This window comes from Ooceraea biroi, chromosome 10 (genome assembly GCF_003672135.1).
Source record: "Ooceraea biroi isolate clonal line C1 chromosome 10, Obir_v5.4, whole genome shotgun sequence".
Classification (NCBI taxonomy): Eukaryota; Metazoa; Arthropoda; class Insecta; order Hymenoptera; family Formicidae; genus Ooceraea; species Ooceraea biroi.
Genome location: NC_039515.1, coordinates 12,718,783 through 12,733,433, shown reverse-complemented (window position 1 = coordinate 12,733,433; position 14,651 = coordinate 12,718,783). Strand labels below are relative to the sequence as shown.

The window sequence follows — 14,651 nt, the reverse complement described above, 5'->3', positions numbered from 1 at the left end:
CTCGATACACCTATTTACGTATGAGTATGTTCTATATAGGTATATTATTCTTCCTTTCTAACAATAAACTTGTAAAAGTCGTCGTTAATTGCACTGTTTGATCAATCGTACATGATCGATATTGATAATAGATTTGTGTATTGTCTTCTTTTTAGTCTTCCTTTTTGTGTCATTTGTCTTTCTGGCACATGAGGGAGACTACTATGGACACTTGTTACGTCCTAGATGACGAATAACGAGCAGAAGACATCTTTCTTCAGACCTCCGGAATTCTCCTGTTCGAGAGATTTACGACCTCTTAATGCATTCCCCGCCAGACTCGTTAAATACGATCTCTTCCATCTAGAACCTCCTTCATCTTACCTCCGCTATGCAACAAATGTGCGGTAGCACTGTGAAGAATAGGCCGTCGGATATGGAACGTGCGTAATGTGTCAGAACCTCTCGGTTCAGTGTTGAAGAAATCAAATAACAACACTCGAGCTGCGATCTACGAAATCTTATTCATTAAAGCTCGCATAATAATTTCATTTAGATCGATAAACGAGTTTCCAGTTTGAGCTGTTCGCATCTCTCGTGATTTGGGTGACTCATCGTATGTCGTAATGGAAAGAGGAAAGGGAAATGGGATCCCCGAGAGGATTGAAGTCGTTGCTTTGGAAGTCATCGCTTCGTCAATGCGGCGATACAACTCGCAGCATTATCGTATAAGTGCAACACTTTTTCCCGCTTACGGCAGTTTCCCAAGATAAGCGAATCTCCTCGTAGCAAAATTCCTTTGTTACCTCACGTCAGGGCGAACTATCGCGTAGGGCTCTGACGAAAGTGGAGCGTGTATAAAGGCGTGTCGAAACTTGTTATTCACGCGAGCGCTTCCGTGACTATCTGCCGAGCTGTACAGGCTTGTGCAAGTTGCTTTAACAAGTGGTACAAAAGCACGCGAAGCGCTTCTCACAATCGAGTTTATAACATGTCTCGCTTAATATAGCCGCGTAACGGCCAATAATTACATCCGAGTTTTGTTTTCTTCGCAGATAACCTCTGTAAAAGGAATATATGAAGCGCCGCGATTAAAACCCGGAAGATACGATAACGAAGCTGTTAACGCTACTGATGTCTTACCGCTGCAAGCTGAAAGAAAAAAATATGGCAGTCAAATCATCGCAATCCAACGTTTAAAATGAATTCAGCAGTTATTGTGATGACAAGTCTTTGGTTAACCAAATTATAATATTATGACGAAGATAGCTCTTGACAGAAATTATTTCTTCAAAAGCATCGGAGAAATATACGCACATAAATGTCTACGATGCATTTTAATATGTGCAACAGACAAAATGAAGTTGCGGACAGAACGCAACTCAATAATTGTTGATTTTATTTTCTACTTCATTTTCTTTTTATTGTAATTATTCACGCAAAGTTTGTGTAAATTTTTCCAAATATTTGTTTCATGATATTTCACGTAACAAATATTGCAGCTTCATAATTCACACGAAAGCATAAAGTTATATATAGTCAGTTGTAAAATATTTTGTTGCAGCCTGAGAGTGGCAAAATTCCAATGTGAGTTCTCAAAGGGATCTCTCAAAATTTCAATTTTATTCAATTTCCAATGAAATCTACGAAAAGATTTCACAAATCGTGCCGGTCGAAGTGTTGTGTAACGATCGTGCTATTTGTTCGACTGTGTTATTGGTTTTGATAGCTCTTCGAGCGATTGTTTCTCGCTCGTATTGCTTTTTGCTCGAATTGCTTGGAACCATCAACGTTCATGAGAATTGTATCCGGAAACGAGGATATAATAATAATCATAATTTTTTCTGGTTTCGCAAAAATGATATCGTTGTACAGTTCTTTCGTGGAATACATTTATGTTCTCTATAATTGAGAAACGCTGAACATCTTTCATCATAAAAGCCAATACTGAGAAGTTATTGTGTATGTTGGCTGGACGATTTTATGGGCCGCTTAACTGACGTTGACTTCTCGGCATAGGAAGATGAACGAGCAACGATTTACGAGGCCGTGATTACGTTTCGCACCGGAATACCTACTGCCAGCAGTCTATTGGCCATTGTACGCAAAAAGATACGCAAAGATAGGAGATCTTATACGGAGGACTGACAACGTGTCTGGACGAGATGGTGAGGACGAAGGAATGAGATTGGGGAGGAAGGAAGGGGCGAAACGGTGCCCCCGACATGCCGCTGAGCTAGTGGAAAATGGCGTGATGCCTAGCCCAGTTTCTTGTCTGGCTTTATTTCAACCGAGGACTCCACCTCCTTCGGAATCAAGGGATCAAGAGATGGGAATCGGACCAGAGTGCCGTGAAATAACAGCCCTGTTACGTGAAAGAGCCCTTTTACGGATCTATGTCGGCCAATGATCTCTTCTGCTCTAATGCAACAAATAGAATTCACTTTTGCGAGATCGTAAGTGGAGCGCTACGAATCGCGAGGCGAACACGAAAATCTTGTTGTTCGTCCTATGCGAGTTTTCCGAAACGTTCCTGTGCAGCTCTTAAATCACAAATTTTTTCAAATTCCAGTCAAGCATTCTCTAGATCCTTAACTTCTTTGAAATCTCTCTAAAATCCCTGCGGTCTTCTGAATTTAAAATCGCGTGCACTCCAAAGACATGAACTTCTCACGAATTCGTAACTGCACTCGGGCAAAATGCACTCGATGAATATCGCGCGTGAAAGAGAGTGAAAGAGGTGCAGCGTGGTCCGTTCCGATCTTAATTACCTGCGAGACTTTAGAGTCATTCGACACGCTACGTTTCGAGCACCTGAATTGAACCAGTAACGGTGCGGGTAATCAAAGATTCGCGTGTAAAACATATCCGAGAGTTCATCGGATCCGCGCGGCGCAGCACGCAGTGTGCACGAATACAGCTGTTCAGATTATATCGCGTGCACACGCGATTGCGAATATCAATGTAGCCATGTAAAATACAACGTTTTCATTAAAACTTACCGCCGTTATTAGTAAGTATGCTGTAAGTGGAGCACAAGATATTGCCGCAAACAGGTAGAAGCTACCCTTTAAAAAAGAGAGTAAAACAAATGAAAACGAAATAGATGAAGAGCAGACAGACAGATAAGTAAGAAGAAAGAAGATAGGGAGAAAAAGGGAATAGGAAAAAAGAGAGAAGTAAAGACTTGTTCTTTCAGGATAATCTTAATAATCAAGAACTCCGTAATATTCGAATAGATAATAATAGCCAGTCGTTTAGATCTATATCATTATTAGATCCATTTGCCTTTTCTCAGTTATTAAATAGAAATGTAATCGGCAATGTGATTTCCGTCCATACAGGTATCTCTGTACTGCCGATCGTCGAGTATTGCAGAATCGTCTAATTTCACGTTTCATTACTTCATCGTCGAGAGCGGGACCCCGCAGCACCTGCTTCTTAACGAAGAGCAGCCTTAATGAGAATGTAGCATCATCAGGTTCTAAATAAGCGAGTCAATCAGCCACGCCTGACGAACCGGAAAGGATGGCAGACCGGTACAACACATGCAATAGCCAGTAGCATGCAGTCTTCGTGCTTCAAAGCTAACGATCTCATAAATCAAAGATCGAGCTGTTGATGCATGAACCACAAGTGCGAATTCTTCATTCTGCATCCGGTAAAAGAATTCTGGCACATGCGGAAATATTGAACGGAAATTAATGAGGGATATTTTTTAATCTATCATTTTTAGCATTAATCTTGCACTAAACGAGAACTCTGCTAACGAATGAATCTTGAAGTTTGCGATATTTCGACGGTGTAAATTTTCTGTTAACGATTAATTGCACCATCTCTTTAGATTATTTTATAGATTACATCTTATATTAACATTTTCACACTCTAATCAGTTTCATCGACAAAAATATCATACTATTCAATAGAACTATTCGAAGTTAGGCAACAACAATCTTGTCTATTACGCAAGCACGGCATAATAGAGAACTTACCTAAGATGTAATTTCGAGTTAACAAGAAATATTTAGCCCGTGATATAATCGACGCGAAACTGTATCGCTTACGAAGTTCCCACGGTACTTCCTATCGCAACGTGCATCATAAATGTCAATTAGCGGCACAATACCTCGCAAAACAACAACGTGAGAACAACGTCAATTTACCTGCTTTTACGCATAACACATCATTATCTCCCCGTTTCTGTGCTAGAGGGTTTACAGATTCTCGTAATTTTAAAGCAACCATCAAACGTTTAAACATTTAATGCGTAGCTATCATTTTCTACGCGGGATCCTTCTTATTGCCGTAGCAATATCTCGCATGTTAGTCTCAAATTCAAATTTAGAATGGCATGATCAATGATATGATTTTTGAATATGTAAGAGCGAGATACTTCGATCATGAAATACATGTACAGATGATAAAGAGTATTATTTCTCACGTTTCCATTCTCAGTTGATCCTTGCTCTATGTATTCTCGTTAGGGAATTACAATCAGTATTGACCGCTAGCATCGTGATATGTAGATCTCTGTAGGATTAATCCCGTAAACGCAATTGCATATTTGATTCATGCCGATGGACACCACGCAGTCCATATGAATCGTGACGTCATCAAGTTCACTTCAAATGCAGAAGACCGAGGCTTTTGCCTAGCTAATTAACGAGGAACACTGTCGGAAATATAGCGGGAATTATACGGATGTATAACTCCAAATGATGATGAAAGCTTTGAGTAACGGCTTTGAGGAGGCTTTGACCAGTACGGTTACCATCCTTAGCGTGATTAACCTGACTGCGTGATTTACACTGAATTTCTATACAAACTACATGCACGTAACATGTGTTTTTCATGTTGCTCTCCACAGCATTTTGCAGATAGTTATGAAATGTGTCTCTAAGAACTATTGGGTTGACCGGAAAGTCACATATTAATTTTTAATACAACGTTTTGCGTTTAACTCAATATGTATAGACATGTATCTTAATCTGTCTATATACATATATGTCCTTCATTATCATCCGTTGCACTCATTACGCGCATTGCGTACATTCGAACTTCACAATGTATATCGTGCAACGTATATTCGACTTTTGTGAGTCGTTTGCATTTTATACATCAAAATAAAGTATATGTATAAGTCACTCTTTTGAGATTGTTGCCTATCATCACGCGTTTGAGAATGCCCAAGATGCAGTGGGTGTAATGTGTGTAATGGCCACAAAGGCCATTCTTATCACGAGCTGAACGATCATTCATCGAGGCAGCATGCCACAAGAATGGATGATATACCGACTGCCAGAATAGACCATATATATAATAGAATCCGTGCACGATTGCTGCTATTGCCATTCGCGCGGCCGAAAATACGATTGTCGCATTCCGGCGCGACGCGCTGGCACTCGCTCGGAAAAAGCTCTAAATGCGGTTGCGCACGTAATGACGATACTGAGCATGCGAGAGAGGTCTTGCCGTGAAATTCTTGCGGGAACGGCGAAAAACCGAAAAATGCGAGTGCACGCGAAAAAAACGCGGAGGTGGAAAAAAGGGTTTTTTACTCTTCCGTGACGCGGGTACTGGCGCGATGCGAAACCACTAACGATCGTTCCTCTCCATTTCGCGGTGGCTAATGCCGCCGAGCTTTCATGTCGCGCTCGCTATTGCCGTATCCTCGCGTCACCCACAAATAAGCGAGATAATTGCTACCGATACACGAATGGTTCGCTAGACACCAAGAAATTTGATTATTATTAAATTAGTATTAAAAAGGCTTGCCTATTTCAGATACTTATATTTTCTGATATTTTTAAGAGTGCTCTCCGCCGCATATTAAAACCACACGAATAATGCAATATCCGATGTACGCATCAGTCAGGTGGTGCGCATCGAGCTTTTGTACGATGCATGAAGCTGCAATGCTGCAGAGCTCAGGTGCAATAGACAAACACACCTCCCATCTCCGTGTTTTTCTGCCCAAACAACAAAAAATGCTTCGTAAAAATTTTGCCAAACGCTTATCTCGTGTTATATTTTACATTTCTGGAGTGTCCTACATACACTTTGGAATCTCCCTGACAACGAAACTGTCTTAATCTCAGTGCTTCTATTATCGTTTGTTTTGTACAGCAATTGCGTATTCTCTTCCCGTTCTTGTGTTTTTATCTTGTTTTTTTATTCCACAGAAAATCAAATATTCACCTGGCAACCAGCTACCTTATTAATCTCTTTTAATCCGTGATATGGATAATATAATTCAAAAGAGAAACAAGAGATATTGATTTAATATCTAAACATGTAACAGCTCTACCGCAAAGTTTTGATACAAGAAATATTTAAGAAATTCTGTAATCGTAAAGGAAGGACGGATATCTAGAAATACCTTACTCCGATAATAAACTTATATTTATGTGACAATAATTGATGAAATAAAAAGTGAATGCATATGTGTGTATGATGTGTGTGTGTGTGTGTGTGTGTGTGCGCGCGCGCGCGCGCTATACATATGTTATATATTAATATAGAGATTCTCCCGTTCGCGTTATTAATTCGAACATTTTGTTCATTTTGCATTGTTCCAGAACTCTGAGATATCGCTATTTGAGACGAATATACGTTTCATGGGAAGTCTGCTCGCCTGTTACGCTCTCACGGGAGATGTAATGTTCCGGGATAAGGCGGCGCAGCTCGGCGAACGGATGCTGCCTGCCTTCCAGACGGAAACCGGAATTCCTCATTCCCTCATCAACCTCCATACCGGGGTAAGTGTGGCTTTTCGTTGCCATAACTCGCCATTGCGCGCGTCAACGCGCCGAAACGAGCTCGATGTACTTCGATATTGAACATAATCCGCTTCTCTCCCCAAAAAGAAGAAGTCTTTTATTGTACTGAAAAATATAAAACGAGATTGCATGTATGTGATACCGTAATTTTATATCGAAAATGCATCAAAATGCTCATTATTAAGATTAAATATTAAAAGATGAGAATGTGTCACGAAACATATCCGTGAAACTTTCAATGAAGAAATATTGCCATCATATAAAGAATTTATATAAATAATTATCGCGATATGCATCGACACATCGCGCATCGTAAATTTGTGCTAAATTACTGACTGGTAGAAATTGATTTAAGCTTCTATAAAATTTTACTTCAATTTAATTTTAATATAATGACATTTATAATTAAATATATTCTCGACGTTTCATATTCTCCATTTTTCATATTCAGAGCGGGAAAACATGTAAACAATAATAAAACTGTTGAAATAATATTTATATTCCTATTAAATCTTGTTATATGTGTCATATCTGTCCGCTCCACATTTTTATTGTATTACTTGATAAATCTATATATTTCTATCTACGCGTACATACAGGATGTCCCAGCAGCGAAATCAATATTCTGGGAAATACTGGTATCGGTCATTTTAAACAAACATGTTTATATGAACGTGTGTTCTTTTCTGAACAGCTTCCGAGACAGAGCTATTTAAATGTACAATTACAAAATTATTGATAAAAAGAAAAATAATACGTACTGTTTCTATTATTCATTGTTCAAATCACAATTTTTACAATTTATAATAAATTTCACAGTTTATAATAAAAATTCCACCGTCAATATCAGTATATTCTTTCTTTTTCTTTTTTGTATGAACATTTTTGCTAAACATGACCGATCACCTCACATAATATTGATCTTTTCCTTCTGGCACACCCTGTATAATACACATCACATGCACGCGCGCAAAACATTATATTTTTATCCGATCAGGAAACTGTAAAAAAAGTACTAATAAAATCATATCACGTACACGATGTTGTAAATCTCTCTCGGCTACGGTTTTCATCAGTGAATTTATCAGCGTGTTTGTTTTGACCTGTTTACGCGTATAAAACACGCGGAATAATATAAAGCACAATTACCGCCTTTGCTCGGATGACTATAATTTTAAAAAATGCAACACTCTGCTGGGCGTGATGCTCCGGTTTTTGTGCATTGCTTTTCAGACGTTGTACGCGGCAACGATGTTGCACTTTAATTGAAACGATTTCATCAAGTCACGTCTATCGAAACGGCGATACGCGGTTAATATGCAAATTCTTAATTGGACGGATAATGAAGCCACAGGAGGCGGATACGGTATTTGACTTTCTCTACTTCTTCTTTTTTTTAATCCAATTATCTCGATTATTCGGCAGTGGGATAGCGCGTCAAGCGATTATCTACAAGTTAAATAAAAAGAAAGGTTTCGCCTGTTAATAAAGGGACGGTTGATTGATTTTAATGAAAGAAAAGCTCAAATATGTTCAACATTATATTGCAATTCAGATTACATTCGATTTCTCGTTTTTGTCTCTCATACTCAATTATTGATAACACACGGACAAAAACGATCAGAGTACACACATTTCACTATACATACAAAATCAGTTTACGAAGAGTGCTGGGTAAAAAATCTTTTGCTGCACATAAGATATCGTGTACACTGATATTTATGGTTATTTTCTTTTTACCTCCTGCAATCTCTCTGTTATTTTGAACTTCTTCTTACGTCTCGTGATGTATCTGAGCTAGAAAGTTACGTCTACCTTTCAGGCCAGCAAGAATTACGGTTGGGCGAGCAGCGGCTGCAGTATTTTATCCGAAATCGGAACGATGCATCTTGAGTTTACCTACCTGAGCGATATAACGAATAATCCAGTGTTCAAGAGCAAAGTTGAGAACGTGAGGAAGGTCCTGAAGAGCCTGGACAAGCCAAAGGGTCTATATCCGAATTACATCCATCCAAGAACAGGAAAATGGGGTCAACGTAAGTAGAATCTCGATGATCTCTTAATTTCTCATGGCTTCATTAACACTCGCGAATATTTATCGATATACTCTTACATATATTTATTTGTCTGTGCAAGCATAATAACTTTTGATATACCATTAACGGGAAGTTCCGGAGTTATGAGACACCCTATATTCGTCGTCCTATTTGTGTCCTACTTAAATGTTCTATTACAAGATGGTGCTGTTGTTGCTCTTTTCTCGCTATTATGCTATAACTATTGTGACCGCACGGTAATATGCTCTATAGATATACAGAGTTTACCAAAAGTATGAAAACCCCTAAATTTTACTATGCATTTTAGAGAAAACTGTTACAGACAAAAGTTGTAGGATTTCAAGTAACGCCTTACATAGCAATATAATTATGATCTTGAAGAGTCAATCAAGAGTTATCAAAGTCACATGAAGGTCATCTTCAATTTCTTAAATGAAAACCTCTTTTGTTTATTGCATATTCTTATAACTTATCTCGAGAGCTTTTCAACCCACTGTAATAAACTATATTTTTATTAAGTACTTTTCAAGTTATGGAGCCTGAATTTCGGAATCGCCGGCATCAGCATTACCTAAAAGTAATAATCAGAAGGAATTGGTTTCAAACATTTTATGGTTGTACTTAAGGCGGTGTTAAATTAAAATCGACTAGGATATTAGCCAAAGAATAATAATAACATAATAGATTTTCTGGTTTGCATAAATACCCATTTTTATAGTTGGTGCAATTTGTTACTATTATTAGTTTTGAAGAGTTCTTTTTTGAACGCGTTCTTCGGGCATATATACTTGGCGCTTCAGCGTACCTTTTTTAAAAAAAGCTAATTTTATTGTGCTTACAATTACATGATTAACATTGTCATATTAAGTACAGCAATTAAACAGTACATTAATATTTTATCACAAATTACAATACAGAATTACAACATTAAATTTAATAATGAATATTTTATAAGGTATGATATATTAAATTGGCAACTGATATTCCCTAAAATAAAACAGATACCTAAAATACTATAAAATCTATACTATCAAATTTACATAATATCTTGTCTAAAATAATCGACATGTGCCAATTTCTAATGTCTGACATACGTATAACATAGGTAGTTTCTTTCTTTCTTCCATCACTTATCTTTGTAAGAACAATTCTAATGCATATAAGCGTTCCTCTGAATACCTATATCTTCATCGTTATTTCTTCGTCATCTCATACTCATAAATGCATGGCATGCATAACAGTAAAATATGATACAGCTGAAGTCACAAGCTGAAACAAGAATTTGTCCCTGTATAGACCGTAATTATTAAATGTTTCTCAGCACGTGTCTTCAATTATTAAATTTATCTCAGTTATTACTCTACATAACATTTATTACCGTAGAAAATCCTTCTATGGACGCAACGAAAAGACCACCCACTACTACTTTATGACTCTTTATAGATTTTTGCATAATCAAGAACAATTTCTGAATAGGTAATGGCGCTACATACCAAAGAGTATTATACCTACATTTAACCAAACACTGCATTAATACTTCTACCCAAAGTCACATTTTTAAGACACATGCGTATGAGATGTTAATTGAGCAAATATAATATAATCGCTGCTTATGCCAAATATGCGCATAGATACGTTTGAAGAGAACATACTATATATATAGTTCATTACATTATTATGAAATTAATAACAAATATTATATATTATTATTTATATTTGCCCTAATCAAGTATTAGTGCAAACAGTATCAGAAACAACCTATGTAATACAACAGTTATATCATAAATTATATACATATACATACATATATGTGTGCAAATACACACACACACACACGCGCGCGCACGCACGCACGCACGCACACACATATGCACACACATTAACACCCTGTGTGTATGCGCGTGCGCGCAAGATATATATATGTATATACAACATTAATTTTTTGTATATATACTGTTACTTACGTAGATTCTAATAATCCTACACTGTGTTCGGTATAAGACTGGGCAAGAAAATTTGCCACTAGCATGTATATAAAAAAGAAAAACAAATATGCACAGGATAGTGAAATATCATACACGTCATCGAACTGAATTATAGCATTGTATAGCTACAAATAATTTATAGTGAATGTAATTAAATATTATATAAACTAATATTATCTACTTACTTATATGTTATGTAACTATTTAGGGGAGATCGGGGCGCAGTCGTCACCGTAGCGGATTCGTCACTACTCTTATCTCGAAATTTGTACGTTGCGTGAACTTGCCATTAATATTGTAAACGCCACGTATGGTGCCCACGTGACCAACGACGTTTAGTGAAGTTATGTGTCATATTGAGATTTTCATTACGATAAACATGGTTTTGGACGTCAAAAGTGAAATGTTTTGCGTGTCAAAAATTTTTAATATTTTAAATATTATTTTCTCTCCAAATCTCGTGGTAAGGTGATTCTAAAGAGTATGTATGCTGAACACGAATCCAGTAAAGTGTTTTTCATTTTCGTTGATTTCTAATATTTCATGAGCGACCAAACTTGAAATTTGTGTCCAGGGCGAAGTCGTCACCAAGCCACCGGGACGAAGGAACGAGATAAGAAATAGCTGAAATTATATGATACGCTAGAAACGCATGCCACAGCCGGCAGTGACACGGAAACGAATTCAATCCCACGACTTCTTCCATGTCTTGTTATAGTGACACACGGAACTTTAGAACCGCAGCAGTGGGCAACAATCGAAATCAGCAGTGGCCGGACTCCGATAATTACATGTTTATATTTTTCTATTACAAAATCTATATATATATATATATATATATATAAGCCAAATACCACTCACTCACTCACTCACTCACTCACTCACTCATCAACGTGCAGCCCGAACCACTGCACCTATCGACTTGAAATTTTAAGGGTATATTCCTACTATCACATAGGTGCTCAATAAGGGAGGATTTTCCGAAATTCCACCTTTAACGGGTGAGAAGGGATAAAATGTGTTTTTATTTAATTCTACACATAAATATCGCGGGCGAAGCTGTGACGGGGCATGCTAGTAATTGATAAAATGCCATTCTTCATGATCGAAATTATATGTTTTCATTTAAAATCCGGTCTGAGAATGAAGTGACGACACCGCCCCGCCAATTTCGAACTTTCAATTTTTTCACCTTTGTCGTTTTTACCCCTATACCGGTTGAACAAAGCGACGTAGACGAAAAATACCCATATACATTTTGTAGTCAAGAATCAACTTTTTACAACGGTATACCACATTTTACGAAAATTATTTACCTTGTTATGAAAAATCGGCACCGAAAAAACAGTGACGACTTCGCCCCAGTCTCCCCTATATATAATATCAGAAGCACAACGTATTTTGCATATACAAAAGCTTTAACAAATAAAAAATACAGTGCCAGTGTCGCCGACCAATGAGGATTTTTACAATTTTTAGAAAAAATAACTTTCATTAGGTGGTATGTTAGCAAAATGACCAAGTGGATATCAGTAATAATAATTACCATGATCTACGAGAATTAAAGGTAAAACGCGGGACTATTTGAATTTGCTTACATTAAGTATGTAGAGTTATTCTTGTACAAATCATATTCTTATTCTATAAACGTTTTGAAGATTGTTCGTAATCCTACACCAAAACACACATGAAATAAGTGGTGGAATGTATTACTAACTATTACTTACGCGAAATAGGAGGCAACTTAAAGCCAATACACCAATTAAAAGTAATGGAAAAAACCACATTTCAAACAAAAGTATCATGTCATTGCAGAACCTTTAACCCCACAAAATGTCTATTTAGTAAAGTTACATCTCATTACTGTTACAGCTATAAACATTTGGCTATACTTATGAACGCTAGGATGAATATTAACGATTACTATGATTAATAGAAAACATATTAACATATTTTAGAAACTAACTCATATGTTCTTCTATGAAAGTGAACTGAAAGACGAATATTCCGATGCATAAATTGGATTCTTTGAACAACAGGAAGTTGTAGAGTATGGACAGTCACCGTATCTTGAATTAAACAACTGAAAACAATTTAGATAATGTTACTAGTTGATAAACTCCATTATTAAGAAAAATAGTGCATCTGTTAACCTAACAATTTTATATGTTGCACAAGAGTGTTTCGCTACTGTAGTCAGTAACGTTGCAACCGCAAACACCGACCAACATCCCACTCCCACCCCTAGTATCTCCTCCAATAAATAAAAAAAAAAATATTGTTGTTCATCGACGAAAAGTTCAAGATCTACTTCAGCTTTACGTGGTCGCGATTCATTCATCGGTATGATAACATCAAGAATAATAAATCTACATTGAGTAGATATAAGAAAAGATGTAAATAGTAAAAGAATAACTGGAAAAACACATACAACAAAATTAAGGGGCAGTTGAATTAAAATGAGAAAACGTTATAATTCCATTTCTGAATCACTTACTGCACAGAGATAATGTGAAAATATAAGATTCAAAGAGATATTCTTCAAATATTTTCATTGCGTCAGTATTTTCAAACATTTTCCAGTAGAACTGCATATGTTCAACCATTCGTTTTACCTGTTTTCAATTGCCACAATCTGTAGTATTCGAGAAGAAGAATTTTTGAACAGTTCATATATTTCACACAAGCTGAACCTCAAATAATACTCACAGCTTCAGAATTGAAGTAGAGTGAGTAGTAATTCATAATAAAAATGAATGTAAAACAAATATAAAAACATCTTTTTAGGATACAATCCATGTTACAAGTTGTTGTTAAGAACGGCGTAACCTATAAAGAATATGAAAGCAACATTTTAACGATGATAATAAAATATTTAATGATATAAAGCATATAATATGGACAAGAAACAGGTAGTAGAAATACCTGAAAAAATGTATAACTGCAGTACATGCTGAAGAAGAAAATTGATTGTATTCGCCAGATGAATGGTTTCTGATACGGCCATAATCCCACACTTATAAGCATAGTTCGATGAAGCTTTAAACAGCGTGTGCCTGCAAATACCATGTCGTTCCACGAATGGAGCAGCTTTCTCAATGAAACGACTGACAGATCTTCCGACAGGTACTGAATGTCTTCACTTTTATAAAATTCCTTATGTCTATAAGCTATGGTTCAGTCAATTTGCTTGAAAATGGATGAATAAATGATGAATGTAATTTAGTAATCTCCATCATTTAATAATTTTCTCGTATTTCGCGATGAAAAATTGATAAGACTATAGATATAAGAAATATAGGAGTATTGTTATAGGTTACATTAAAAACTTATCGCGAAATACCTGAATTGTATAATAGAACATGATAAGAGAAATACACATCATATTTTACATTCATATTAAATTTATAAAAGCGCAAGCGCACTTGACTATCGCCTCTAGCTGACAGATCAGTCTACTTTGAGACGTCGAAGAAGAAGCTGATTTTCAATAAACTGTTCAGCAGCAACAAATTTTTTTCCACTGAAACCTTTTGTGCAGCAGTATTGTTTGCAAATTACAACAGAAAGTATGTGACAATCTAACGATGTTTTGATATTACTTTGATTGGAACGGTGTTATCTTATACTTTCTCCATAAAACGAAGCAGCATATGGCTTCTTTCTTGTACGTTTTCAAAGAACAGGTATGTTTTTTACGGATACACGGATTTTACGGATTATTTCTTGTACATTTTTATGTAGAGTCGTGTAAAGATTCTTCGCATATAGACGCAGAGCAGTGTCACTGCTCTATCGTCACCACACGCGTAATGTTAGCGGAAGACACAATCATGTCTCTCTTGCTCGTA

General features: G+C 36.6%; 2 protein-coding genes across 4 annotated transcripts in view; one reads left to right on the top strand and one right to left on the bottom strand.

Annotated features, from left to right (window-relative positions):
• Positions 1–14,651, top strand: part of LOC105286029 (mannosyl-oligosaccharide alpha-1,2-mannosidase IA) — a 738,960-nt gene that overhangs the window by 691,255 nt on the left and 33,054 nt on the right. For all 3 annotated transcript variants that reach the window (XM_026972917.1, XM_026972918.1, XM_026972919.1), the window contains exons 4-5: positions 6,558–6,737; positions 8,581–8,794. In XM_026972917.1, coding sequence (XP_026828718.1) covers positions 6,558–6,737; positions 8,581–8,794 — 394 coding nt within the window. The remainder of the gene's footprint in view (positions 1–6,557; positions 6,738–8,580; positions 8,795–14,651) is intronic.
• Positions 9,618–14,490, bottom strand: LOC105282132. The gene is made up of 9 exons (XM_011343879.3): positions 13,726–14,490; positions 13,510–13,629; positions 13,298–13,415; positions 12,954–13,215; positions 12,767–12,883; positions 12,528–12,618; positions 10,780–10,925; positions 10,194–10,323; positions 9,618–10,084 (listed from the first exon to the last, which is right to left on the bottom strand). Exons 1-9 carry the CDS (start codon positions 13,867–13,869, stop codon positions 10,031–10,033), a joined length of 1,182 nt encoding a protein of 393 aa, XP_011342181.2. The 5' UTR covers positions 13,870–14,490; the 3' UTR covers positions 9,618–10,030.